This window comes from Lipophrys pholis, assembly GCF_963383615.2.
Source record: "Lipophrys pholis genome assembly, chromosome: 1".
NCBI classification, from domain to species: Eukaryota; Metazoa; Chordata; class Actinopteri; order Blenniiformes; family Blenniidae; genus Lipophrys; species Lipophrys pholis.
This window is the reverse complement of record NC_137635.1, coordinates 2,402,513-2,429,873: the sequence shown is the minus strand read 5'-3', so window position 1 is coordinate 2,429,873 and position 27,361 is coordinate 2,402,513. Positions and strand designations below refer to the sequence as shown.

General features: G+C 40.8%; 1 protein-coding gene across 1 annotated transcript; it reads right to left on the bottom strand.

Annotated features, from left to right (window-relative positions):
- Positions 1-364: 364 nt before the first annotated feature.
- polr3a (polymerase (RNA) III (DNA directed) polypeptide A) lies at positions 365-22,784 on the bottom strand. The gene is made up of 31 exons (XM_080479678.1): positions 22,363-22,784; positions 21,884-22,019; positions 20,276-20,413; positions 19,722-19,893; positions 19,468-19,622; positions 19,110-19,349; positions 18,665-18,827; positions 18,038-18,174; positions 17,850-17,953; positions 17,633-17,774; positions 17,343-17,483; positions 17,139-17,208; positions 16,483-16,610; positions 16,269-16,407; positions 13,944-14,108; positions 13,647-13,819; positions 12,480-12,591; positions 11,583-11,701; positions 11,092-11,229; positions 10,128-10,298; positions 8,017-8,130; positions 6,259-6,345; positions 6,107-6,189; positions 5,507-5,677; positions 5,055-5,148; positions 4,836-4,928; positions 4,055-4,219; positions 3,502-3,666; positions 1,588-1,719; positions 1,232-1,364; positions 365-1,143 (listed from the first exon to the last, which is right to left on the bottom strand). The coding sequence occupies exons 1-31, from the start codon at positions 22,404-22,406 to the stop codon at positions 995-997; spliced, it is 4,173 nt and encodes a 1,390-aa protein (XP_080335804.1). The 5' UTR covers positions 22,407-22,784; the 3' UTR covers positions 365-994.
- Between the last annotated feature and the right edge of the window lie 4,577 nt (positions 22,785-27,361).

Genomic DNA, 27,361 nt, shown 5'->3' with positions numbered 1-27,361 from the left:
ATGAATATCTTCATTTCCAGCACGTTTAATTGATCGCTCGGTGATCAGTAATAGTTTTACCTTCAGGCCGCTTCATCGAATGACATCAGATTTGTGACCCATCATTCACACCCTGGAAAGAACATGAAGCCGCAGGAAACTCCGGTAATCAAAGTCTGTGGCACGTCTGAAGAAATTCGTGCGAGATCCTCGATTCGTGTCTTAAAAGGCAACTGGACTTTCTTTGCCTCTGCAAAACATTTCACCTCTCATCTGAGTTTATCAGTTCCGTTCTCTGTTGTGACGTCAGTATATTTACCTCCAAAGCTGACACTTCTATTATATTGTTTGATTCTTGAATTATTGCACATACAAAAACACCATTGCTTTGTCTCCTCTGTTCTTATTGAATAGTTTATTTATGACATTATATACAAATCCTTAGAGTAGTAAATTAATAAGCGCCTTTGATATAAAACAGCTTCAATAACTCAGAGGAGCAGAATCTGGTATGAAAACACATCCCACACACTTTTCAGGAGAAACAAACTAAACTTCAGAAGTAGAAGAGATTTTGCAGCGTGAATATCAGTGGAAGCAGAAGTTTGTTTCCATTCTGCTCCACGATCACAATGTCATCCTTCTCGAGTCTGCCGCACTCTTGTTTTTAAATCGATGGCAGTATTAATCATGAATTCTTCATCACGCTGCTGTGAAGCAGACCTATGTAACGTCACACACCTTGAAAGAAACATGGATAAAGCCACAAAAAAAACCCGGAGCAAATGCTGAACTTTCATTTTTTTCGCAGGTACTGCGATTTGAGATGAGATAACTTTCATTAACTTATATGTAAATAAACTTGGTTTAAAAAAAAAAAAAAAAACACACACACACACAAAGGAAGGCAGTCTCTGCTTCTGTGTGGAACTGAATGACACTCTGGCAGGCACTTTTGAAGACGACCCTAATGTCCGTAAGCAAAACACATCCTGTGTGTTTGCTTTCCGAGATGCTATGTGACCAGCGGTATGTGGAAGTCTGTACTGTCGAAGAGAAGAGGCCTTTTGGCAGGAGACGGGTTCCTGTCGGCTTTGTGGAGGAGCTTAAACAGACCTGTTCCAATGTTCATCGGAATCCCCATAATGATGCATTCAGACACGCCTGAAATGAAGAGAACATACGATTGACACCCCGCAAAGCCACAGGGAGGTAAACTGAATGTTTTTATATAGAAGATGGAGTCATTTACCGCAAACTGAGTCCTTCTGTCCGAAATATGCGGCATCAAAGAGATGATCGGCCGTTTTCTCGAAGGAGGCCAGCATGAGGACGCTCTCTTTCATTTTGGCCAAACCGAACCTGGTGATTCCTAAAATCTCCCCCTTTACAGAACCAAGACGGCACAGATTCAGGGGACATGTTCTGTTGTGCAAACGCAAACAACCGACAGGCAACCACAGGGATACTCTTGCTGCGAGTGCTAAGGACCATGTGAGGCCCGAGCCATCTTTGTTATTATGGTTCATTGGTGTGACAAGTCCACTGCAAACAAATCAAATTCTTGTCCATCTAACGACAAATGGAGACGGGAGATGATTTTAGTACCTTATAGGACATGAGATCAGCAAGAAGCATGACGTGACGCCGGTCGATACTCATGCCGTGGTTCACCATCGTGTACTGAATCTCATTGATGATGGTAGATCTGGCCGCCTCGATACCCAGCGTCTTCTCCACCTGAACACGTACAGAGAGTCGGATCAAAAATGGATCAGAACCTAAAAGAAAAAGGCTCTGCAGAAACAGAAATCAGCTTCGTTTGACCAAAGCAATTATGTTGATTATTTCAAACATTTTATATTTTAATTCTACAGAACTGAATATGATTCTGAGATTCGTGTGTTTTGGTCATGCATTCCCAGAGAAGGCTGGAAACTCATTGCAGCAGCATCGATATTGTGATGGCTCCATCTCCCATGAAGCTATTTCTTCTCTTTTGTAAAGTCAGTCAGGCCTTGACGCAGACAAGACGAAGTTTCCATCAAATGTCTTTGCGTCAGAAAAACCCAATTTATCTATAATAGCCCGAGAGAAGCACTCACTGAGTGATGCCATTAAAGCTTTGACTCGTCATGACTGGTCTTTAAAATGACTTAAGAACGTTGACTAGTGTTTTCCAAAACCAAAGATGACGTCAAAATGACCTAAAAAAAGAAGAAAAAAACAAAAAAGAAACAACTAACAATTCAATACCAAAATGTTAGTCACTTGCTTCAGCCAGGATGAACTGAAAAACCTGAAAACATTCACATTTTTGTCACAATATTCTATAAATATACAGAAACAAAAGCTGCAAATTACAATCCTGTCCATCAATAAAGGAATCTGTGCAGCTCTACGTGGATTAGCAAGTTTTGGTAATGACTCGGCATTAATTCATTACTTTCACTGATTTTACCTGAGGAACCAAATCAAAACGACCACAGGCAAACCGTTGACATCTTACCCGATGACGGTAAGTCATAAAACAATGCTGATCTTTGAAATCGTAACAAAATGAAAGACTGGGAGGACACTAAAATGTCCACTTACAACATAATAAAGACACATTTCCCGGTAACTGGCAAAAGATGAAGGACGGTGTTATTGAAAAGCCATCAACATCCGAGCAGCAGTAAAACAATCATTGTGATTTTATAACATTGAAGCAACGTGAGCTGGCGAGCTCTGTTAATGTGATTTATTAAACGCTTTACAGCATCTTTTAACTTCACCTTCAATGGCTTTTCATAACAACTAAAAGTGGCTTTAATTCCACTTCATAGAAGCTCTTTCCGGGAAACTAAAGTGTAAAACGCCCCATCCCACCTTCACACATGTACTAATGTGGGGTAATTGCTGTCGAAATTCTTGATCGTCTCCGAATACTCCTGGAAGTAACAAACGCATTGACACAGCCACTTCAAAGATCTTGGGTAGAGGCTTAAAATCACAGACTGGATGAAATAAACAACATCAGCACTGCCAAAAATAATTGCTTACCGATTCCCATGACGGTGAAATGACACACAATCTCTGCCTCCTTCCATATTGCCCTTAAACGCAATTAAGCCCACTGTGGCTCCTAACTTCGTGACATCCACATCACATAGCGCAGTGAGGATAAACTCATAAGGCTGTTTGTAAGCAGATTAATAAGAGGACAACCTAAAGCGGAGTTCACACAACAAAGTCTCAAACTGGCAAAGAAATCAGGAGTAAATCTTCCAACGGTTTGGATCAACTTCACAAGTTTTCCCGCAGTGAGAAAGATCACAGGGCAACGCACGTCACCGAATAGAAAAGAATCAACTGAGACCCAACAGATTCTGAAGAATTACTGAACAGATCAGCAAAAAAGGAGGCTGCTGACGATGTTCCTCGCCCCTCATATGACGTAGACGGTAGAACAGATTGCGAACCAAAAGAAAGAACACGTGCGTCGCGGCTCAGTGGCTTCAAACCTCCCGTGACTCATACCTCGTACGTATTGTTAGAAGTGGTCCTGCTTCCATTCACTCCGTGCGTTGCCATGACAGCTCTCAGGTTGTCGCCCTCCACCAGGAGTTTGTATTTGTTCTTGCCGCTCTGTTCATCAATGTGGATGACGGCTCGGGCGACCTCGGGTATTCCTTGGACAACCACCTTCCACGTCAAAGAGAGTTGATGGTTAAATACAGCACGGGATGGATCGATGCAGTCCAAGCTGAAATTTAGCCGCACTTCTTTACTACGATGTTTAACTGTGAAGAATAGTTCAATCAGACATAGCAATATAACACTTTCCGCGTGCAGAATCTTGCTTGAAAGCTCATTAAATTTCCACAAAACTAATGATGCTTCTAAAAACAAATAGGATGGTATAGTTAGAAGGCAGTAGACTTGTTATTCGGTGACATAAACTTGCTGCACACAACCGACTTTACCGCTGCAGACACACCAAGTTTCTCAGGAATGAGAGGAAACAAACCGAAGGCGGAGGGGAAGTCACCGTCTGGTGTTGGCGACACATTCTATATATATAATTTCTCACCTTGGGAAGTTCCTCTTTTAACGACTGCAGCACGTAGTACATTGAACTTTTGTTGTTCTCTCGCGGGGACACGCACACCACCGCCTCGCCGTGCACGGCGATGTCTCCGGGTTTAACTCGCAGTTTGGACATGCAGATGGAGTAACGCACCGTTTCCGCGTTGACCTGGAAGATTAGAGACAATATGAAGGTAAAGCTTCTTCTTTTTTTTTTTTTTTAACTCAAAAATGACACGGGAAAAGACTCCTCTGATGATAGAGTATTTTATGTATTAATACTACGCAGATCAATAACATTGAATATTATCATTATGATTTATAAAAATCTGTCATTCAGTTCCACGTCTTACTCTTGTGACATGCAGTCAGTATATAGTGTTTTCTTTTGGTTTCATTTCCTCTTTTTTCTGTTCACTGCCTTTTATTACAAGACTGATGACATTTCTTAGCTCTTCTTTAACATGTTTGAAAAAAAATCAATACTGAAAAGAAGATGGAAAAAGCTTGGGAAATGTATCTGCTATTGACATTGGCTCTTTCTGGGTCAATTCCGACTTCAATGGGGAAGGAGTTTTTTTTTTTAGAACTTTAGCTCCTCAACTTTGAGAACACTCCTGATATCAGAGCACAACTAGAAGGAATAATAACCAAAGTTTATAAAGAAAAAAACTCCTCATCTCCAACTATATGTTGTTAAAACAGAATCGATGTTTCTTGAGTGAAAGTGAAGATGTGATTTGAGAAACACAGGATCTGAGTCAACGTAGGAAAGTGTTTGGAACCTCGAGTCTCAGCAGCCTTATTCTCTCAAGCGACAGTTTGACAAGGATGAAGCAGTCGTCTGGGAGAAAAACCTCTTCAATGTACTCTGAAATCTGAAATGGAGAGGGGAATAAAAGAACTTTGTCTCACACGTCAGTTCAATTCTTTATCACACAATGCCACCTTGAAAGACCAATCTCCTTCAAATATTTTCCTTTAGAGAAGAAAGGCAGGTGTACCTCTCCCAGGAGAGTTTTTTCAATTCTTCCTTTCACCAGCCGGGCAAAGTCTGCATCGTCTTCCACGTCCAAGTGGGCCGTGATAATGGGAGTGCTGAGGGACACACAGAGGACTTTTAATGAAAACAGTTCTCAACATATTTGTGGGCGTTACACAGAGAAAAGTCCAGCAGAGTTCAATCTGCTAAATACTCTGATCCTGCCTGAGCCCAGAAGTCAGGAAAGTGGCTTTGACACCTTCACAGCTTCCAAACTGCTTGTTAGTGATAAATGGTCAACACAAAAACTGCTCCTATTTATCTCCAAAGGTAGTCGCTATCAAAGACTTCACGCGCCGCCTGGCAGAATTAATTTCGGGGGGAATTTTCAGAAACCTTTGAAGATAAAAACTCTTCTTTCATTTTCGGACAGAGGAAACATTATGAACCTCCTTCGCGAATGGCGGATCCTACCTGATGTTCTTGGAGGCGTTGATTATTTCTTTGATGCGAGGGACGCCCAAGGTGATGTTCATGGACGCCACGCCGGCAAAGTGAAAGGTTTTCAGTGTCATCTGAGTTCCCGGCTCGCCGATACTCTGGGCGCACAGGGCCCCGACGGCCGAGCCGGGCTCCATCTGGGCTCTGCATGAGTAAACACGTCGTCCGACACAGTTTATATATTCCGTCAGCGTTGAAAAAACAATGAGTGAAGTAAAAAGCTAAAATGCTCCGAAGCCTGAAAAGCTGCGGCACACACTTCGATTAGGAATTGCAATAAAATCTGGGTTTTCTATTTCAAATGGAACAAGCTGACCTCTGGATGAAAAGTTGCTGTAGTTTCTTTTTACCTTATCGGATGTTGCAGAAATACATCCACGGCTTTTCCAGGTTTTTTTGGAGCATAAGCATGCACTTCATCTTTTTTTTTTCTTTGCACAATCTCATTGTTAAATGTTTTTCCTCTTCGACTGCAGTAATAAATCTCTTGTGGCTCCTGCGGTTTCAAGTTGCACACTCCAACTAAAGCTCAGAAGGTGTGCTGAGAACGGTCGACAAAATAAAAATAGGTACCTCATATATTTGTCCCTGCAAGTCTCGAGAAACTTTTCCAGCTGCGTGGGCGTGATGCGGTTCAGCTGATAGAGGACTTTGGGCTGCAAGACAGAAAAAGTTGCTATCGAAGGTCAAACAGGCCAAACTTTGAATGTCCAGCGACGACCTACCTCACTCGTGCCGTTGTCGTTGATCCCGTATTTGTCTCTGGTCTTCTTGATCCTCTCCGAGGTACTCTTTATGAATTTCTTGATCTCCTATAATTGGGGAAAAATGGAGCAAGTGTCATCGATTGCAGGCTTTCATTCAAACCACAAACCAGAGTTTGATTCAAAAAGTCACCATGCTGCTGTTGGAGTGTTGCACACTTACTGCCAAAATGATCATCACCAATATTAAAAAACAGATAAATATATAAACTATATTAAAATGTCTTCTTTCATTACTATTATTTCACTGTATGGGTGTATTTTATAGACGCTCAAGAGAATATAATCTCAAAAACTTAGTAAAAATGGACGTCTTCACAGATTAAAATCACAAATTGCAATTTTTTTTACTATTCAAGTGTTCTCCCACGTTTACAAAGCAAATTCCTCTAAATGTTCAGAACTCATCCTGCTCATGTTTAAGCTATCCTCTTAGCTGCACCTAAATATTAATATCAATGACAATGTTAACTTTGGTGTCCGATATGAAATCAATCACATTTTTTTGTTAGATACAACAATAAAGAGTTGCAATGTGAAAGATAGGAAGCATTAAAACACATTTATTAATCTTTGGAAAGGCCATCGACACTCCCACGTCAAATGCCGGTGTGAGCACAATAGCAAGGCTGGTTTTATTGCATTAGAACGTCAACAGATCTTTTCACGACCATATTGTTTTGTATTCACTCGTAATAAACAGCATTCTCTTTTCAGTAAACTTCACTCCACATGCTCGGTCACTGTACCTCCAGGTACTTCTCTGAGCCAGTGTCAGTTAATTCCTTCACATCGGGGGGGGGAAAGAATTCACATGTATTAATAAGTAGCGCATTCAACTGAGTGTAACAGGCAGTAGCTTTAATGGAGGTATTGATCTGTAACCTTTCTGCTCACTGAAAGTCAAAGGATGTCCATTCTTTTTATTTCTGTCTCTAATCAGTACGCACTAGTGCGGCACCGTGAACATCGGAAACAGGATGAAAATGACTCCGTTCAGAAAATACAGTTTACTGTTAATTGTGCATCAATGTGTGGATGTGTTGTGAGGATTTCTCACAACTTGGATTAGAATAAATTTGAATCAAGAAAGTGACTCGTGAACATTTTGATCCGTTTTACACTTTCCAACAAATCGGATCAAACCTATGGATCATGAAGTTGTTGTTTTTGTAATTCAAGAAGGAAAGAAAGAAAAAAAAAATAAGATTGACCTACACAAAAAAAACTTAACCAAAAAGTTTTTTTTGGTTGTTGTTGTTGTTGTACTGAACACAAGAGAGCCTACAGTTATGAACTCATAACCTTAAACTACATTAAACAAATGAGTTCACATTTCTTGAAAGAAAGAAAACCCCAACATTTCTATGGCTATTTTTTTAAGACTTGTGTCCAGATGGTTTATGAAAATACTTAAAGTACTTGGAAGAAAATACTGATGAAGATTGCACTTATAATCCTTTGACGAGATGAATTATTGTCTAGAAATGTTTTCTAATTCTTTGAAATCCAAACCACATTTTTTAATTGTTCCCAAACAACAACTTAAACTTTTGAATATACCAATGTAGATATTTTTGGGATTTTCATTCCACTGGACAGATTAGAGCTCTTAACTATTCCCAATATTTCTTGTGCTAAACTAAGTAAAACTCTTTGGGGAAGTATAATTGTATAAGTATAATTTTGATATACAGACGTGAGATGCGACGAGAATACCTCCAAAAAGCTGTCTCTGCAGCACAAGAAGTCGGCTCTCTTCATGATGGCTTCAGCCGTGAGGACGAGCTCATTCTGACTGAGCGCGGGCTCGTCTGGACACGTGTACACCGCCTGTGGTCGGAGGAAAGAAAAAAGGAAAGGAAAAGTTGAGCATTTATTTTGAAGGACATCAGTGCTGGGCAGCTTGAGGAGATAAGGGCTTGTAATGGACGATCCTATTTGCAGCTGAATCTACTTGAAGGTGAAGTGGAATTCTGATAATACTGATCCCGGTTCTTTTTGGGTAGTTAAAGGTCATGTTAATTTTCAAACAACCCCCCCCACTGAAGTGAAGAATATTGCCATTTTTCAGAACGAACAATTCTGACATGAATATCTTTTTTTTATTAACGCCAGTCCTCTATTATCTACCATTCCCTCTGCATGCTGGCCCTTGATAATGGAGTCAAATCAGAGTCAGCAGTGGACCTAACAAGCGCTGTATAGGGAGCATGCTGTTCACGTACACGATCTCTGTGCCTGAAATTAAAAAAAAAAAAAAAAGGGTCTTTGAATACAACCTATGGAAAAATAACTTTCCATTTCTCTAAATATCGTCGCTCCTGTATTTACAAATATGAAGCGATCCCGAACGACCCCGGGGATTTTTAACTTTAAAGAAATGCACATTGCGTAATAGCATCACATTTAAAACTGAGTAAATGCACTTTAACACCTGAATATCGCAAAGGAAAAAAAAAAAAGCAAACAAATTACTTCAAACTGTTTGGTAAAATAATGTCCAAGAGAGAACATTTAAATGCTTTTATTGACATAAACTCTTGTACGGAAGAGTTTTAGGGCCACTGAAGAAAAAAAAAAATTCGGAGAAAAAAAAAACAACCTTTGTGGCCTCAGAAAAAGTCGAAAATCAAAGTCGAGATTTTTTTTTTTTCACGGAGAGACGTCTATCCGTCCCTCATCATTTGCCCGTAGATGTGAAATCACATTAAATCACTTAATTCTGACTATATCGGGTTGCTTACTGCTTATGGACATGTGATTTTACACAGGATTTCCTTGATTAATAAGAACATTTAAATAAGCAGCCCGGGATCCGTGTCTTTGTCCTTCGTACTCGAAGAATTTCCTCGACAGAACAAGGCTGCAGGCTGCTCTGTCTCTTCTGGTCCTGATACTGATGATAACTGCACCGTGTTTATGAGCTACATTCTGTCCTGAAGCATCTTTTCATCACTTCATTAAACCGCCTAATGTGCATTTTGAGGAAGCAGTCACACCGCTGGAGTGTGGATGGACGGACTTTTTTTTCCACTGTGAAAAAAAAAAAATCGCGTATTTGATTTTCGACTTTTTTTGAGGCCGCGAATGTTTTTTTTTTTTTTTTTTTATTAGCCTCCGAATTTCAGTGGCCCTAAAACTGTTCCGTACTCTTGAGATGCTTAAACTGTGTCACAATTTTTTTTTTGCCTTAGACAGTCAGCTGCAGGTTATTTATTTATTAACAGTTTCTCTGCTTTAGAGCTGCCACTGATACTTGCATTGGAAAAGTATCTACACGGTGGTTTGTTTTTACGCCGAGTGTCAGTAGTTGTTTATCTTCAGCAACACTGAACAGGGTCTGAAACATTAAAAATAAAAAATCTACAAATTAATATACTATTTTGTATGTGTGTACATTCTACATGAGGAAATGAGTTGACAATATGCAGTCCCCATGAATAATAAAACAAAACAGTTACAGCCTCATTCATTACATAACTGTGGATAAAATAAATAAACAAGAGATAAACGATAAGAATGAACAAGAGACATGACCAACTTCTAAACCTGAAGATTTTTCTTTTCAGATTGGTCTGAGTAATTATCATTTACTATTTATCTATCATTGTTGAGGGCATCTTCATTTTAAATGAATTCCTACTGAAAATAAACTCCCAAAAGCCTTCTGCTTTCAATAACGCATCTCTTTCGATTCCATTATTTTATTCAATAAATGTAAAAGTAAAGGATTGCATATAAAAGAAACCCCCCAAAAAAACAGAACTCTGCAGTGATCGTCAACATAAATATGTGCGTTCATGTTATATGGTCCCAATCTGACTCACGCGAATGTTGTCGAGCACTCTCTTGAATTCCAGCGGTTCATCCTTTCCCTCCATTGCAGCTGGATCCAGGCCGTCGCCTCCATAGATGAACTGGATGATGTCCCCAGTGGAGCTGCGCACGGTCAGGTCGTACTGCGAGCACAAATCCTCCAAAGACTTCACCAGGCGCCTCTGAAAAAAAAATAAGAATAAAAAAAAAAAATCTCAAAAATATTTAGGTGCTGATGTCTAAACGCTTTATTTAATTTGCACGGCTGTTTGCAAAATTTTTATTCAAGATGGTCAATTACATCGGAGAATGTTCTTTCTTGATGTTATACTACTTGCAGTTGTTTCATGCAAAACTATTTTAAAATACTTCTCATGGCCATGTATTGCTTTCTGAAAGATATGACTGTTTAATTGTAGTGGTGAATTAAAAAGTGAAGAGTCCACAAACTCAGAAGTGGCAAACTCAAGTACATTTTTCAGGTTTCTGTCCTTCGTTTGAGTAGTAATTGTTTCCCAAAACGTTAAAAAGAAATTACAATATGGGGCAGCAAAAATATTTTGCCCCGAATATTTGAATGCCCCATAATGTAACAACAGCCTCTCTGTGTGGAGTTTGCATGTCCTCGTGTGGGATTTGGGTTTTGTTCAGTCCAAAAACATGCATTTGAGAGTAAATGCTGAATGTGACTGTGTTTGACTGTCCATGGGTAAAAAGTGGCTTCAATATTCAGCTGGGAGCCCCGAATTGGATAAAGATGGAAATAAAATGTATAGATCTACACAAGTAAGAATGTACATGAGTCGGCAGAAAAATTAAAACTTAAATACACTGTGTAACTTCCAAAAGAGTCAGAGACCTTTGAAGACACTGTAGGAAAGGATATGCTTTCATTCTGCCATTTGTCAACAGCATGACAGCATAACTCTGGGAGGAGGGGGGGGGGGGGGGGGGGGTGGGGCAGCACACAATTACCTGCATGTATCCAGTCTCAGCAGTTTTCACAGCGGTGTCCACCAGACCCTCTCGACCAGCCATAGTGTGGAAAAAGAACTCAGTGGGTGTCAAACCGGAATAGAAGCTGTCTGCCACAAAGCCTTTAGCAGCCGGCAGCTGTGGGGAAATCATCACTGAGACATTAATTGAGTGTCTGGATACTCTGGAAACAGGCCACACATGCAGTTTTATGTCATCCAGGCCCAGTGCTGTTTATAACAGGGTTTTTATTTTTTATTTTGATCATGATTCTTTACAAACAGATGCCTGAATAATTCCATTTCAATAGCCAAGAGAGCTCAGATTAAGAAGTGAATGTGACACATCACGCTTACAATCGAACATTGAATTTTACGTCTGCTTTCTAAGAAACACGAGACATGCTGACAACTTAGCAAGTGTCGTCCATTTACACATCATCCCTTTGTGGGATTACACTAAAAATAATGCATAAATACATCAGAGCTTACTTTTGAATGTTTTTCAAAGTGAGGCAGAGAGCGATTCTCAAACCCATCAGGAACTCGAGAGCCACTTATGGCCTGCTGGCCCACACAGGCAATCATCTGAGAGATATTAATGAAGGATCCTGTACGTACACAGACAAGACAAAGACGAGAAACGGTGCACAAAACTTTAAATGGAAATTGAAAAAAAAAAAAAAAAAAGGAACTCCCAATCCGGAAGTGGTTCGATCACAAAAGATGACTTGATTTTCTTTAGTTATATAATAATAGAAGAGCCTCAGCTCATCTTACATCAAACACGGTGCTCTCTTTGGTTGAATCACACTTGAGTAAACTAGTACTTTCCTAGCTGTGCAACAAACTATCCAATCTGTAATTACTGTATTATGATTACTAAAGGAAATATCAGCAAATATCAAAAGCAAATTGCAGTAAATCAGTCAGCAAGTACCGAGAGTGTAGCATTTCGCTTAATTTTTTATTTTTTTTTATAAATAAGTTTTTATTAAGGTGTTGATTTGTGAACTTTGGATGACAACAGGGAGTAATCTTCTCTCAAAGACACATTTGACCTAAATTCAATAAAAACTAGACACTTACTTCTGTAATGCTTTCAGTCATTTTTGTTTATTTCTGGATTACGGAGTGTGAATAAAAGAAATGCGTGCTATTGTTACAGCAGACACTTTACAGGCGTCGCATCCCATAGATCAATCTACACAACCCACACCAAGCGTTGTGACATCTGCTGTGTCAGCTACCTCTTTGGTTTGTCACACTGCCAACAACTTCTAACCCGTTCCCAAACAAAAATGGTCCCGCTGTACTTTTCCTAATATTATTAATGAGCCTTGCATTTACAAAAAGGAAATAGTTTCATGTTATTTCCATGGAGCTTACCTTTGGAGCCACAAAGCGCCATAATTAGAGGGCTGTTGCTCTTGTCAAGCTCTCTGAGGCAAGCGCTCCCAGCTCGGTCTCTGATGACGGACAGCTCTTTCAAGATGAGGGCCTATTGACAAACACATCGGACAGAAAGCATTAGTACCTTGAAGGCGTGCACGTCATCTAACCCCCTGCACAAGGTTTCCCATCACAATCGCGTCCACTTATGACAGTGAAAGTGGGGCAAAGACGAAGAAACGAACTAAAGCAAACCCAATTCTCTTTGATTTTGTTTTTCCATTCAGGCATGACACAGTGAACGTTTTATGTGTTGTAGACTCCAGCAGCTGCGTTGTGGCAGTAGAACTTAATATAGGATATACAAATGCGGCCAATAGCTCCTTTGACAAATCAAATAGTCCGTCTCGGTAGTATTTGGTTTTATATCAGCAGTCTGAAAGTACTCGTGACAAAGACTTTGATCGGATTCTGGGAGCTGCATTTCATAAAAACATCAAACACATGAACTATAGAAGCATGATCATTCTGAAGGTTTTCTTCACGGAACACAGACCACAGAGGGTCGGACAGGGCATGAAGATGAATTGAAATGAAAATAACTTTGAGGCAGAGACTTTTGAGATTTATTAGAAACTGCTTAAGTTAATTGCTTGCCAGGTTTGCTTCCTATATATAATTATTTGAAAAATGATGGTATGTTTACTTTTGTCCACATATCAGCTGGAATAAGAACTTTTGTCTGATCAGAGTGACAGCTGAGCTGTTTAGAGATGAAGCTCGGGAGCCCAGGCTGAGACAGTTTGGACATGTGAACAGTGGATTTAGAATCATACCAATGATGGATTTTAGAGCAATTGCAGATGTCAATATACATTTTTTTTTAATGACAAAACAAATGTTGGTTGCGCTTTAGTTAGCATTCGTTTTCTCCTTGTAACGCTCCAACACTGTTAGAGTTTCTTCCTCCAAGCTGTCCAGACCGTGTCTGTAACACTAAATACAGTGGCAGAATCGTTCCTCGTACTAATAACAGCATCAGTGTTTCGTCTTGTGAGCCTTTCTAGAAAATCAGTCTTTCGAAGGATGAGTCACTTTGGTAGGAAGGTGTTGCTTTCACAGGGCATAATGAAAAAGAAAGTGGATGAACGAGATGTGCTGTACCTCCAGAGTCTCCTCGGCCGTGCAGCCTGGCTGCTGCTGTAACTTGCCCGTCGCCAAAGCTTCAATGTATTCGTCACATTTTTTGTAACCGTCATCCAGCAAGTCGTGTTTGGCCTTGAGCAGACCCTGGCCAGGTGTCACGTCACCAATTCCAATAGAGAAACCTCTGTTGGCTGAAAGTTAAAACAACATAAATTCAGAATAACTAAAGAATCGTTGCGTGATCAATTCCCCAAAGCGTATCAAACTACCAGAGTATTATCAAAGACACTTTGGGGAAAAATGTCTATCACCTACATAGATACACTGGAGCAAGTCTTGCCAAGCGAGACATGGCGTTGGCAGCCTCAAGCTGTCCCCAGTCTCTCAGCAGGATGTAGAAAATGTTGTTCTTGGAGCCAGATCCCAAGGTACCTTTATCCATGGTGCCACACATAAGCTCGCTGTTGTGAATCACCACGACTGAAGCGTGCCAAGAGAAAAAGACAATCATTAGGTCATGAGTAGAAATAAAAACAAGCTGGGAAAAAAAACCATATAGTGATACTTTTCAGAAGATATCTCGCTAATTACACCACGGAATTTGGGGAACATGTGGAGGTCTCCTTTATAACAGCCAAAAATCTACGCGTTTGTTTTCAAACATCCATGACATTGACCCGAGTCATAATATATTAGAGTGCACTTTAGAGAGTTCCAAAGGTGGGGGGCAAAGCTACCGAAGGCTTTACCCCTCGCATAGTGGATAGATTAGCTGGCGGTACAGAGGGGTGGATAGATGGGGGGTGGGGGGGGAGGGGGTTAATGTACAGGAGATCGAGATTAAGTATGGGGGTACATGTTGTGGATTATCTTGAATGTGAGGACCAGAATCTTGAAATCTATGCGTTGGTGAACTGGGAGGAAGTTTGAGTTATGGAAGAGGATCTGGGCAGCTGAGTTTTGGTAGAGTTGGAGTTTAAGGAGGGTTTTTAGAGGAAGGCCATAGAAAATTGAATTACAATAGTCCAGACGTGAGGTGATGAGGGCATGAACCAGGATGGCGCTGCTGTTGGCTGTGAGTGACGGACGGAGGCGGTGGGTGTATCACGCGTGGACGAAAGCTGAGCAAGTGACGTTACTGAAGTGAGACTGAAATGACAAGTAGCTGTCGAGGATGACACCCAGACTCTTAACCTGGAGGTGGGAGAGATGACGGAGCTTTCAATTTTGATGGTGATGCCGTCAATTGTGGATTGATGAGAGTGAATTGTGAGTGCCAGGTATTCATTTCCTGTGAGCATTCGCAAAGGGAAATGGGAAGGAGGCTGGAGGAGGGTGTAGTGGAGAGGTGGAACTGGGTGTCATCCACGGGACAGTGGAACTGGATGTTATATTTTGGAAAGATACTGCCGAGGGGGGCGAGGGTAGAGTGTGAAGAGGAGAGGACCTAGGACAAAACCTTGTGGAACACCTGAAGTGACGGGGGTTGGCTGGGACATAAGGGTGTGGGATTGGATGAAGTGATTGCGGCCAGGTTATTGCTGGTTAAGTTTGTGTTGATCTGGGATGCAACCGTTTCTCCAAGAATGTTGGACATAAATAGAGTATTAGAGATGGGACGGAGGTTATTGAAATTGTTTGGGTCTGCACCGGGTTTCTTGAGAATGAGGGTTATTGCAGCTGATGTGAATAGAACAGGAACAGTTCCAGTGGAGAGGGAGGAGTGGATTATGGCAGTTATTTCAGGTTAGGTGGAGAGTCAAGCTGACAGAGAGTGAGCTTTCATTTTTGGATAAGCTCGGCTATTTTGGAGGCAAAGGGGAGTTTGAAGCTTGCGAAGGGGTGGATGAGACAGAACGGAGGGCAGAAGAAAGGTTTCTCTGATGGGTTTGCATGTTCTCCCCGTGCATGTGAGTTCACTCTGGATTCCTCTCAAAGTGAAAAAATTGCAGTTGAAGTTATTTGGTGATTCTAAATTGTGAGTGATTGTATTTTTGTGTTCTCCTTGTAATAGTCTTGCAACCTGTCCTCACCCACCCAGAGCAGGTGATCTTAAATTGGATAGACCAGGACACAAAACAGATGTGATGATTACAGCTGAGATTGACACACGGAGTCCCAATTAATGATCACATGGAAAATCCAACAGCTCAAGTTGTATTACATATACACATTAAGCAGCTCATTTGATAAACATGTGCAATCTAATGTATTCCACACTCATAACACTCCATCCAGTATTAGGTTTGCTTTCTCTCGGTATAGAACAGACTACATCGTTACAGACTGAAAACACTAACATGAACACTGACATCTGAACATTCTAATCACCTGATGTAGAACTCCTGATAATGGTATATTTAAAGCCAGATTAAAATTTTCCCTCCTGTGAGATTGTGTCTGTACTTTTTTTTTCATTTGTCAAATCACCTCCGGTCATATTCACCAGCTAAACTGCTTTAATGGCACACTTAACCAATATATCTTCAAAGTGATTATGAAAGGACACCTTTATTTGGAAGATCAATCATTAGTATTCAGAAGATCGAGAAACTTCCTTTATATTTATGTGAAAACAGCTTAACTCTGAGCACCAGAACAGAGGTTTGCGAGGTAGACGTCGACATTAAAGACACTCACATGAGTCATTGTAACAGAGATCTTCTCCTTTCCCACAGTACTGTTTGCCTTTGGTCCGCAGGTTTGCCTTGACTGGACACTCCTTACTGGGCTTCAGGATCATGCTGAAGATCTGTTTACCGGTCCACAGAGCCATGGGCTGGTGGATACACATTAAACTGTTAATCATTGGTCGCATGCACATTTATACGACACGTTCATTTGAGTGGCGTACCTTCACAATAGCCGGGTGAGGCAGAGCGATCCGGACTTTTTCATCTTTGCCCACAAGGATCGACGCCACAATCTGACAGGCTTTCGATCGGTCAAAGAAGGTGTCCTTCAAGGTCAAGAGGTAAGCAGCTGGGTGGCAGATATAGGCAGTTAATTCAGTGTAACTTAAAAGTAGCTGCATTTCAAATATTGATCTAGTGCACTCGGTTAAGGCAAATACTTGTATATCATTTGGTTTTATCATTTGTAGTTCAGTTTTAAATAAAAAAGCCAAATAGTAATTCTTAGGTGGACACAGGAGTTCCAAATGATTCTCACATACCCTATTATTACTAGAATTGCACCATCATTTTATTTCACCTTCTTCCCACTAAAATCATCTCTAAATATATGTGTTTTAATAAAATAATTAACAGTTTTAACCACCAGCTCACTGCATGTCCACGGAGGAGACTCACCCAACACCTTGAAAACGACTATTTTAAATCTCTTTCACGAATTATTCACATTTTGAGAAACATTTTCATGCTGAAATATTGGCGTCGCCTCAATAGTCATACATCACATATTTAACAGATAAATGCCTGTCATCCAGGAACGTCACGTGACATAAAAACTGAGAACTGAGATATTTCTGCCACACGTCACTGCACTGACCTGTCAAAAAGTCCTGAATAGCAGCAATCAAAGGTTCGCCGTTTCTCGGTGTGACAAGATTCGCTTTAGTCTGGAAGGAAAGAAAAGATAATCAATTGTGTCAAACCCCAATTTCACAGCAATGAAGCTCCTGGAAACAGCCGCTTTTGAAAGTCAACAGTGACTGGCAGGTCTGTGTGTGTGTGTGTCTCTGAGGGCACGTACCCCCATCAGGACCAAAGCTTCAGCTTTGGCTTCTTCAGTTTGAGGTAGATGAAGATTCATTTCGTCCCCATCAAAGTCAGCATTGTACGGCGTGCACACACACTCGTTGAACCGAAACGTCCTGTGGGGTTTGACTCGGGCCTGGCGGGTTAAGATGAATACACACAGTTAAATAAATATAGAAGAAGCTAAACAAAAACCGAAGCCCGCAGCTAAAATGGGTTCATTAAGCTGCTGAAGTCAATGTAGCTATGACACTTTAACAAATAAACGTTTTGGTAAAACCTTACAATGTGAGCCATTATGCTGAGTTTGTGCAACGACGGCTGTCGATTGAAGAGAACAATGTCCCCGTCAATCAGGTGCCTTTCCACCAAATCGCCGAACCTCAGCTCCTGAGCGATCTTTTCACGGTTTCCGTATTTCAAAAACCTGACAAGACAGAAAAAGTGGATTGATTATTGCTTTCTCCGTCACTCTGAGCACTGCTTTCCATTCCAGCCTAACCTTTTTATCTGCGTGGAGCGGTTCTGGATGAAATTGGCTCCGGGGTGAACATCCGGGCCGTTGCGGACTAGTTTTCTCATGAGCTCCAGATTGGCTTTGTTTACCTGCAGGCGGCAGCAAATTCAGACAGTGTAACTCCGGTCAGAGGCTCAAAGTGAATTAGCCTCAGTCATAAAGGTGGAACTTGCCCTCTCGGGGTAGGTGAGGATTTTGGCAACATGCACCGGGACCGCCACCTCGTCGATTCTCAGGTTTGGGTCTGGTGAAATGACAGTTCTGCCAGAGAAGTCCACTCTTTTCCCAGAGAGGTTTCCTCTGAACCGACCTGAAGCCATTAAAGAAAACATTCATAAGAATCACTCAACACTTTTTGGGGCAGTCACAGAAATACCAGAGTGTATTTTCCCATTAAAAGATATTTAATACTGAGCTATAATTTACTTCTGTGTCTTTTTAGAATCAGTCGAAAAATTATAAGGCACCTCCCTATTCACTTATTTTATCATTTACACGGTGAGTTCTTCCTCATGGGATACATTTATTTTTGACTTTGTAAAACAAGAGTTGCATATTTTTATTTTTGAATCCTAATGTCTAATTGTGTTATATCTAATTAATGTGTGATATGCAGTTACAAAAAGATTTATTTCCACAATTGTATCATTTAAATTACCATATATTTGCATTTTGATCAATTAAATATCCATATAGCCCCCCCCCCCCCCCCCCCCAGAGAATACCTCAAAGCAAAAACAAACTAAAGTTAAGACTTTTATATATTTCAAAGTGAATATTCCATATTTCTTTATAGATACCTTGCTTTCCCTTAAGTCTCTGCACAAAGCCTCTGGTCCATTTCTTAGGTGCCATGTTGAGGGGGATGCCAGAGAGTTCGCTGTTGATATAAAGGGCACACTGCAGCTGGAGGAAGTCCCAGTCCTCCATGATCATCTGCGTCTTTGCACCAGTCATTCGATGCTGAATAACACAAAGATTCACTCAGTCTTTCTGTAAAATAAAGAATTTGATACCCGCATTCAAGGCTCCATGTCGTCATACGATCAGGTGAAGGTCTGACCAAAATTCATGATCAATGCTTAGTCTAAATTGACGGAAAGCTTTGTGAAGGGTCTTCCGGATGAGCAGGAGCAGGTTGAAAGCTTTTAACAATGTCTTGACCAGTGATATCCTCCAATACTGTAAAATGTTCTAAAAGCTGATTTCCTGTATAGCATTAAAGGTTGCTTTCCCAGGTCCAACCTTTTTGATGACGTCGTTAAGGAAGATGATCTCTGTCAGCTTCATGGTGAGGTCGTCCTCGTTGGTGCCTGATTTAAGGTCGCTGACTACAGAGGGTCGAATGCAGAGAGGGGGCACGAGGAGACGAGTGATGATGAGGTCAGCAGGTTTCCCCGCCTCGGGGTTCATCAGCAGCAGGGGGATGTCCTCCAGAGGAACCCTCTTGAAAAGGTTCAGCACCACCAGAGGGTTCAGGTTCTCCTGCAAAGGAGCGTGGGATCAAGGAGAAATGTGACAAGGCAAAACTTTTCATTTCAAACCAACTGATAAATAATAAACAGAAATTCCAGACCAGAGTGAAACACTGAAGGTAAATCACCTGAGCTCTTGTGAGCAGAGGCTCCACAAGTTTGTTATGTTCGATGGCGATATCGAAGGACTGCATGAACTCTGAGACGAAGGGGTCCACTACTTTCTTGGTGGTTTTATACTTCTCATGAATGATCTTAAGAAGGCCACATTTCTTCACTGGTCCTAGAGTAAAAACAACACATGATTTAATTTAAAGAATTATTTACACTGTAATGTGAGAGTTGAAGACAGAATATCTGAAATCTAAATGTCTCTTGTCACCATTGAAGGCGGCGCAGTTTAGACAGATTGTCCTTTTGCGGCATTTATCAGAGATCTTCTTCTTCAGGCCGCGTTTCTGGAGATAGGCCAGGTTAGGCCGTTTCAAGTGATCCATGAACTGCAGTTTCTCTTCTTTCGTCAGCATGATGCTAGAGCAGGTCTTACAAATCATCTGTGAACGGGACGAAATACCACATTACAGTAGGAAAGGGAAATCTGTTTCTGAAGCAAAGATTTAAATCAAGAAATGCTATAGTATAAAGCTAGGATTTCATGAGAAGACTGGAAGATTCTGCTTCAGTCTACTTGTTTGAACTGTAACACTCTACTGACATCTAGAGGAATAGTTCTAGTTCTGCTTCCAGATGGTGCAAGCCTCACAACATAATCTTTCATCAACGAGCGGATTTAGATCATTTAGATTTAGATTTGCATAATATGAGCAATCTGCTGCACAGCAGATCTGACCTACTTAAAATATATACACATTTCCCATGTATGGAAATACATAGTGTGCAAACACTCCTTATAATCACATCAGACTGTGAACTTACCTGTAGGATGCCTATGATGGCTTTAAAGTAGCCAACATGGAAGCATGGCAGCTCCAGATCCAGATATCCATAATGTCCTAAGCAATCTGCCAGGTTCTTCCCACATGTCAAACACGGTCTGTCTTTCTCACTGGTGCCCTGCACAGATCATGAAATCAACCAATTATGATGTCAAACTCAAGACATAGTGGTTTATTCCATTAAAACTAAAAGGGATAAAACATTGTAAAATGTTAATTTAGATCGTCTGAAATTTCATTAAATGATAGATTGGTCATTCATAATCAAAGTTACAACTGTGGCAGCCTGATGATTGAGTTTGTCTTGAAAATAATGGAATCGAATCGGGTCATTATACTATGAGAATAACAAAATGTCAACGTTTTGCTTTGTTTTTATGACAAGAATTAACGGGCACTTTATTCACCACCACAAGCACAGGCTGGATTAACGTCGTATTCATAATTACTGTTGAAAGAAAAGCTTTGTAAATCTATGTAATAGAACTTAAAAGATCTAAATTTGCTTCTGATCAATATCAATATTAGACAAATAAAAAGCAGTGGCTGAATGAACAGATTTTCATGTAATAAACACTCATTACCCACAGTCATGTGTCTCATATTGACTGAACTCTAAAAAGCTGTTCTTTTATGCTCGATATCCTTTTATTTCATCTGGGAATTTGCTGTTTGTTCCATTTTCAATACACAACAGAAGCGCTGCCTCACAGGCGGTTGTGCAACATGCTGCTTTATCCATTTTTTTTACTAAATCTTTTCAGGTTGGCGTCTCGCATCACAGTGAGTTTGCAGGGTATCCTTGTGAGTGCGTGTCTTTTCTCTTGGTACAAGTTTGCGTCAACGGTCCAAAAACATGACTGTGAGGTAATCGGTGCTGCTGAATCGCCTATTGGTGTGAATGTGAAACTGTTTAGCCGGATGTATTTCTATGTTGGCCTGATACGAATCTCTTGGATAAAGTGTATTTTATTTTGCAATGCATCTTTAACTGCTGTACTTTTTTTTTTAGCTCTTGTAGGATGTCTCATTTTCAATTAAATGTTTTCAGTTTTATTCAAATGTGTTTCTGTTATCTATTCTTGTTTTTTTTTTTACTTCGCTTTCTAACTGTTTGCGGCAGCTATCCATGGAATTAAAGCACTTTGAACAGTATTGTTGCCGTGCCCAAAGTGGTACAAATGATAAGATTGATTATTTTTAACTCATCGAAAAAGGAAAAAATAAAAATGAATGTGATGGAAAGACAAAGCTGTTTATTGGATTAAAATAAGGGTGTTGGGGCAGCAGGTTGTCTTCCAGTCCTAAAGTTGGCGGTTCAATCCTCCAGGTCTCTCTCTCACTGACCTGGTTGAAGTGTCCTGGAGCAAGACAGTTAACCACAAGTTTCTCCAAATGCAAAGTAACTTGCATGTAAATGATCACCTTAATGGTAAAGGTGACATATGACATTCAATTTTTTACTATTAGTTGCGACACTGCTGATGCCGATCCACAAGGGTTGTAAATAAGAGAAAATGTGGTTAGACCATGTTGTCATGCTTTGTATTGTAAGTGAAAGGTGTTTCTTTGGGTCTCCGGGTCGTACCATGCGGTGGTCCAACACTCCGTAGGGCAGAGGAGTGTGTTTGGTGTCTTGGCTGTACAGGTTCTTACTGACCACCTGGATGTGAGCCTGCTGACGCATCTGCTCAGCAGATTTCATCCCAAAGCAGATGTGGCTTCTGTAAACACACAGACGAACAGAGACCATCTCATTAGGCAGTGAGCTCCTGGTGTGTGAAGAACGTCACGCTAGTTTTAATCAACAAGCGTGAACTTGAGCAGAAAGCGATCGATCTGGTTCCACTTATTCTGGAGCGAATGCGTTCGAAATGACACGATCGACATAAACACGACTCAAAGGACAACAACTGGAGATGTTGAAATAAACACAAATGAGGATCTGGGGCGTTATTTAAGCCCAGGAAAGCTTCCTACACTCCTTTCAAACACACTCAAACTTCCCAGTGCTGATTGGCTGCAGCTAGCTCACGAGCTAACCAGCTAACGTTCTGCTTTACTCACATTTTCTTCGCCACATCCGTCTCTCGGAACTGCTCCTTCACCATTTTGACACCTTCGCCTGAACAAACAACAATACAAGGTTGTTAACTACTATTTTGTCCCCATTCGGGCTTGCTAGGCTATGCGGGAAACCAGCATGCTGTCACTGTTGTGTAGACGCTAGCAGCGACCGACATGCCGCAATGTATTGCAATGTGAGCCTCAGCGGCGCTGCCTTCACGGTCCCTGCGGAAAATAGGGTGATGAGCGTTTGAGGCTTTTGGAAAACGTGAAAAATAACGTGCAGTGACTCTTAAAGTGTTTATAAGGTTTTAGAAATATGTTTTGTTTACGAGAGCTGAAATAATAACAAAGAAAACCACTGTAACGAGTAGTAGAAAACCGGAATTCAAGTATGGTACTTGAACGCCCCACCGTCCAATGCTCAACAAGAGTAGAAGAGAAGAAGCTGGTTGGCAAGCAGGGTCAGGAAAACATGAGTGCTGCCACCCAGTGGACAGAAGTGGTCACACAAGTCGCTTCATTAAAAGAGACATTGCTTTATTGGAATGAATGAATGAATGAATGAATGAATGAATGAATGAATGAATGAATGAATGAATGAATGAATGAATGAATGAGGGCCATAAAACTAAATGAAGCGCAATAATTCAATATTTCTCATTTTGGGTGAGTGATTCTTGTGTATTTTGTGCAGGGTGACATTGCAATGACATTTCTTTCTTTCTTTCTTTCTTTCTTTTTTTCTTTCTTTCTTTCTTTCTTTACATAGTTTATTATTGTTATTATTATTATTATTATTGTGTGTCATTCGCGTTAAATTAAAATCCATAGTAAATAAATGCAAATTTTACAGGAAGTTTTACAAGAAGCCCACATTCAGAGTTTGGAAGTTTCTGGATAAGGAACTGGTGGAACTGGTGTAACAGGCTTGTTTGAACGTCTGCATGTTATTATTGTTTAAAATGCTTAAAAATAAATATTGAATGGAAGAAAACAATTGTGCTATCAGTCAGTGAATGTTTTTGAGATGCACTTTATTTATGTGTACTGAAGTTAATGAACTAACCAGCCTGTCCATTTTTCTAAATTTAGCATCTACTTTCAGTTCAATAAGAACAATGATGGATGAATAGTAAAGCGAACAGATGCAAGAGCTCTAAAAATGACAAACTACCAAAACTCTGACAGAAATTTAAAAGAACTGGACTAAAAAACAAAAAACAAACATTTTTTTTCCCCCTGAGTATCTACTTTGTACTAATTCACTGTTAAATTGACAAAAGTATGATAATCAGGATCATTCAGAGGTCCTTCCTCTGAGTCAAGTGCACTATGTTTACTGGTCTCGCCTCAAGATGGCACCAAACCTTTACAACAGCTTGACAAAAAGCAAAGCGAGGAGGCAGAGATGATAAACAAACCTGCTGTTATACCTGTGTTGTTTGATGCACTGGCATGGAAGCACTGATGGCGACTGATGACTTCCTGATGAGAATTTCCTTCCACAACATGCTCGTGTTGATTAATTGTTCTGTCAGTTTATAACCACTGACAGTGAAAATTGCCCAACTGAATTTGATTTTCCATTTTCTGATTCTGCCTCTATCAAGAAGGGGACTGATTGAAACTCTAATGTAAGGCGAGACATGGTTCTTCCTGTCCCAATCTGTCTTCGGAGACAACAGTTCCCAAAAGACATTGGTGCGCCCGGCGGGGACGTGTTGGGGGGTGTTACGACTCAAGGATATACACATCAGCCTGTATAAACATTTGTAAAGAGCATGCTAGATGATCTTCAGAAACACTTGAGGGACTGTTGACAGTGCTTTTCAGCATGAGGGGCAGCTCAGTGATCCGCCTTTAAAGTGCCTCTTGAGCATCTCTTTGTACAAAACAGTGTATCAAATACAGTATGGTGGGCTAATCATCCAATCATGAGGAGTAACACACACAAACACACAGTGCTCCCGGAGGAAGTATTGACTCGCTCATATTTCTCAGATCTGACGTCTAACTAAAAAAAAACCAGGCATCCCTCAGGGTTTGGGATCAAGGGATATGATCACTGTCCCTGCTCAAAGCTGCATTAGATTTATATTCAGATAAATGCCACTCCCGTGTAATGCGACTGTCTCACTTGTTCTTGGGGTGCAAAATCACTAATTAATAAAAGTTTTTAAAGAAAATGTGAAATATCGGGTCATAATAAATTGCTTTCCCTCGAGGATTTTCTTTATTTCAATTGTTCTATCAGTCTTTTAAACTTGATTTAAGATTAACGGACCAATGAAAAGCCTAACTCTTCTCGTGCTATAAAAACTAAATATCTGGTAAATCCTTATTTATTGTTTGTTTATGTTGTTACGATAAACATGTTTGATGCGTATTCCTTTATTTAATCATCTTCAATACACCTACAACCCAGTCAGTGATAAAATGTGTGTTTTTTTATTATTAAAATATTTACATCATTACCTTCCAAATATTTATTTCCATCACGATTTCAGAAAGAAAGCTCTTCATTCATTATAATCTCTGCTCCTTGTATCTTGGATGATGCTGGTAAAGAAAATAAGTGGATGGATGGATGCTCATTTCTGACTTGACACAACATCTCCGTAATGATGATCTCATTGAAAACATTTTTCTGTCCTTTTCACCATGAAATCGATCACTGATAAACGCAAAAATGTGTTTTAAAAAGTTGATCATACAGCAATATTTGGCAGTTTTGTATTCTGTAACATGTTAAGGGCCTTGCCGAATGACTCCCTTGCAAATGTACAATTATTAATTAGATTTTCTTACATTTGGTAATCCTCATGCTCCCAAAATGATCGCAAGGATTGTTATTGTTCTGCCGGTTGATCCAGAAACACAGAAGAATAAATGACAAGTGCTCCCCTTCAGCTTCCCCTCCTCCCAACCACGCGCCGGCCCTTTTAAACACTCGAGCGCAGCCCCGTGTTTACTCATCATACCATTTACATTATGCAAAACGTATTTGTAGATCAATGTGACCACCATCTTTGTGTAATTAACATGAGTAATTACTGTGCTTAATTTACAGAGCCACCCAAGGTTCATAATAGGGCTGCAAAACATTGACCCATGACAATTGATTGATCCTTCCCTCCTTTAAAACCATGCCCCTGCTAATGACTAAGTAATGAGCAGATAGTGTGGCTAGGGTGGCTAATACAGCTTTCACTCTCCATATCCAGATTGGCTGACCCCCCCCCCCCCCCCCCCCCCCCCTCTTCCTCCCCCCACCTCCTCCTCCCTTCCATGTTTTCTGCAATGGTGTCAGCTCCTCGCTTAAAGGCCCGTCTTCTTCTCGCAGAGTGTGTGTGTGTGTGTGTGTGTGTGTTGTCTACACACATGTTGTGTGTTTCTGCACAGCAATCAGCCACACAGACTCGCCTTTGGTGGCTGGAGACTGATTCAATATTCCACTGGGTAATTTATGCAGAACTAATTCTCTACAGGAATGGAAGGGCTTGGAGGAAAAGCAGTGAGAGAGAGAGGGAGAGAAACGCAGAGAGGAAGAAATCTGTGGTGAAATAATTATCCCCGGTGTCACTGTTGCAACATTCTGTGAAGTTGATGTCAATAAAATATTGAGCTACACAATCCATTTCAATCCCCCCCACCCCCCCAACACCCAAAATAAAAAAAAGATGCTGTGGAGGGTCGGGTGGCCACAGGAATGAGGAGCGGCGTGCATGTGGAGGGAGCGCACACACAATAACATTTCTGTTGGATTCGCAGCGAGGCACTGGCTGGCAAACGTGTGCAGCTTACAGACTGGCTGGGAAGCACATTATAGCCCGTAGTCATTTAACTTGTCAAAACAGCACAGCTCTGTGTCGACTCGCATTTGGATTTAGTGGGTTTGAATTACTGGAAATAAAGTGAAAGAGGATGAGATGAAAAATGAAATGAGGGAAGATTCCCAGGAGAGCTATTGGGAGCGGAGTATAGATTATGGTCATTTGTGACCGACGGGTTTGTAACAAGAGCTTTGTGTCAGGGTGTGTCTCCGTGCATGTCCATGTATGTATACTGGGGGTGGGGCCGGATCTCATTGTATTCCTCGCACAACACGCATTGATCAGCACAACGCACACAGAACTGTCTGCAGTTGCACAAGACAGCCTTGATTGATCTATAATGTCTGGTCGGACATCAGTCAAGCACATCCACATCCCTTCTGCAAGGGAATGTTCACGTGCACACACCTCACAAGCATGAAGACACATGCATAATCGTGATTTGTAATCGTAGATAGTATGAGGTGTTCACCCGAGTCAATCAACTCTTTAGTGTTGTCACAGTCATCAGACGTCTCCATCTATTCATTCATTCACTTTGTCAAATTCAGGGTCGAGGGCGGCCCGACAATGGACGAAGGCGGGGCCCACTGCCAGTCGATCGCAGGGCAAAGACACACACACTCACACTTACATGCAATTTAGAGGCACCAATCATCTTCAAATGTGTATTATTAGAGTGTTGAAGGAACTCAGGGTACCCGGAGGAAAAGCCACTCACACGCGGGTAGAACATGTAAACTCTTGGCAAGACTGCAAGTCATTGCATCCGTAGGAGCGTCAAAGCAAAAACATTCAGTTTATAAGAATTTAAAGCAACGTAAAGCAAATTCAAGATGAAGAAACAACAGCAAAGCAGCACATTTCTTGGGCATATTAGTGAGGTGAATCAAGTATTATTGGTCTGTTCCAGTGGATCTATTGTTCTGGGCCTGAAATGCCTTTTCAAATATTATGAAAAAACATCTTCACAATTATCTCCTGGCCTTTGCGTATCACCTTTCTCTCACGGTGCTATCATAATCAGTTCAGCTCCTCCAATACTAGCAGTGACACTTTAACACGAAACATAAAAGACAAAAGTTAGGGTGACCTCATTTCTACTTTCAGTAATATGAAATATATTATCGTAGATCCTTCAAGACCGAGGAATGAAGTAAAAG

What these genes read in the sequence shown, in the direction of transcription:
- polr3a (XM_080479678.1), bottom strand. Translation starts at nt 22,406, where the DNA reads ATGGTGAAGGAGCAGTTCCGAGAGACGGATGTGGCGAAGAAAAT. An exon ending in ACGGATGTGGCGAAGAAAAT is followed by an intron (nt 22,020 to 22,362) that starts GTGAGTAAAGCA and finishes GTGTGTTTACAG; the next exon opens with AAGCCACATCTGCTTTGGGA. An exon ending in GAGTGCTCGACAACATTCGC is followed by an intron (nt 8,131 to 10,127) that starts GTGAGTCAGATT and finishes CTCCGACCACAG; the next exon opens with GCGGTGTACACGTGTCCAGA.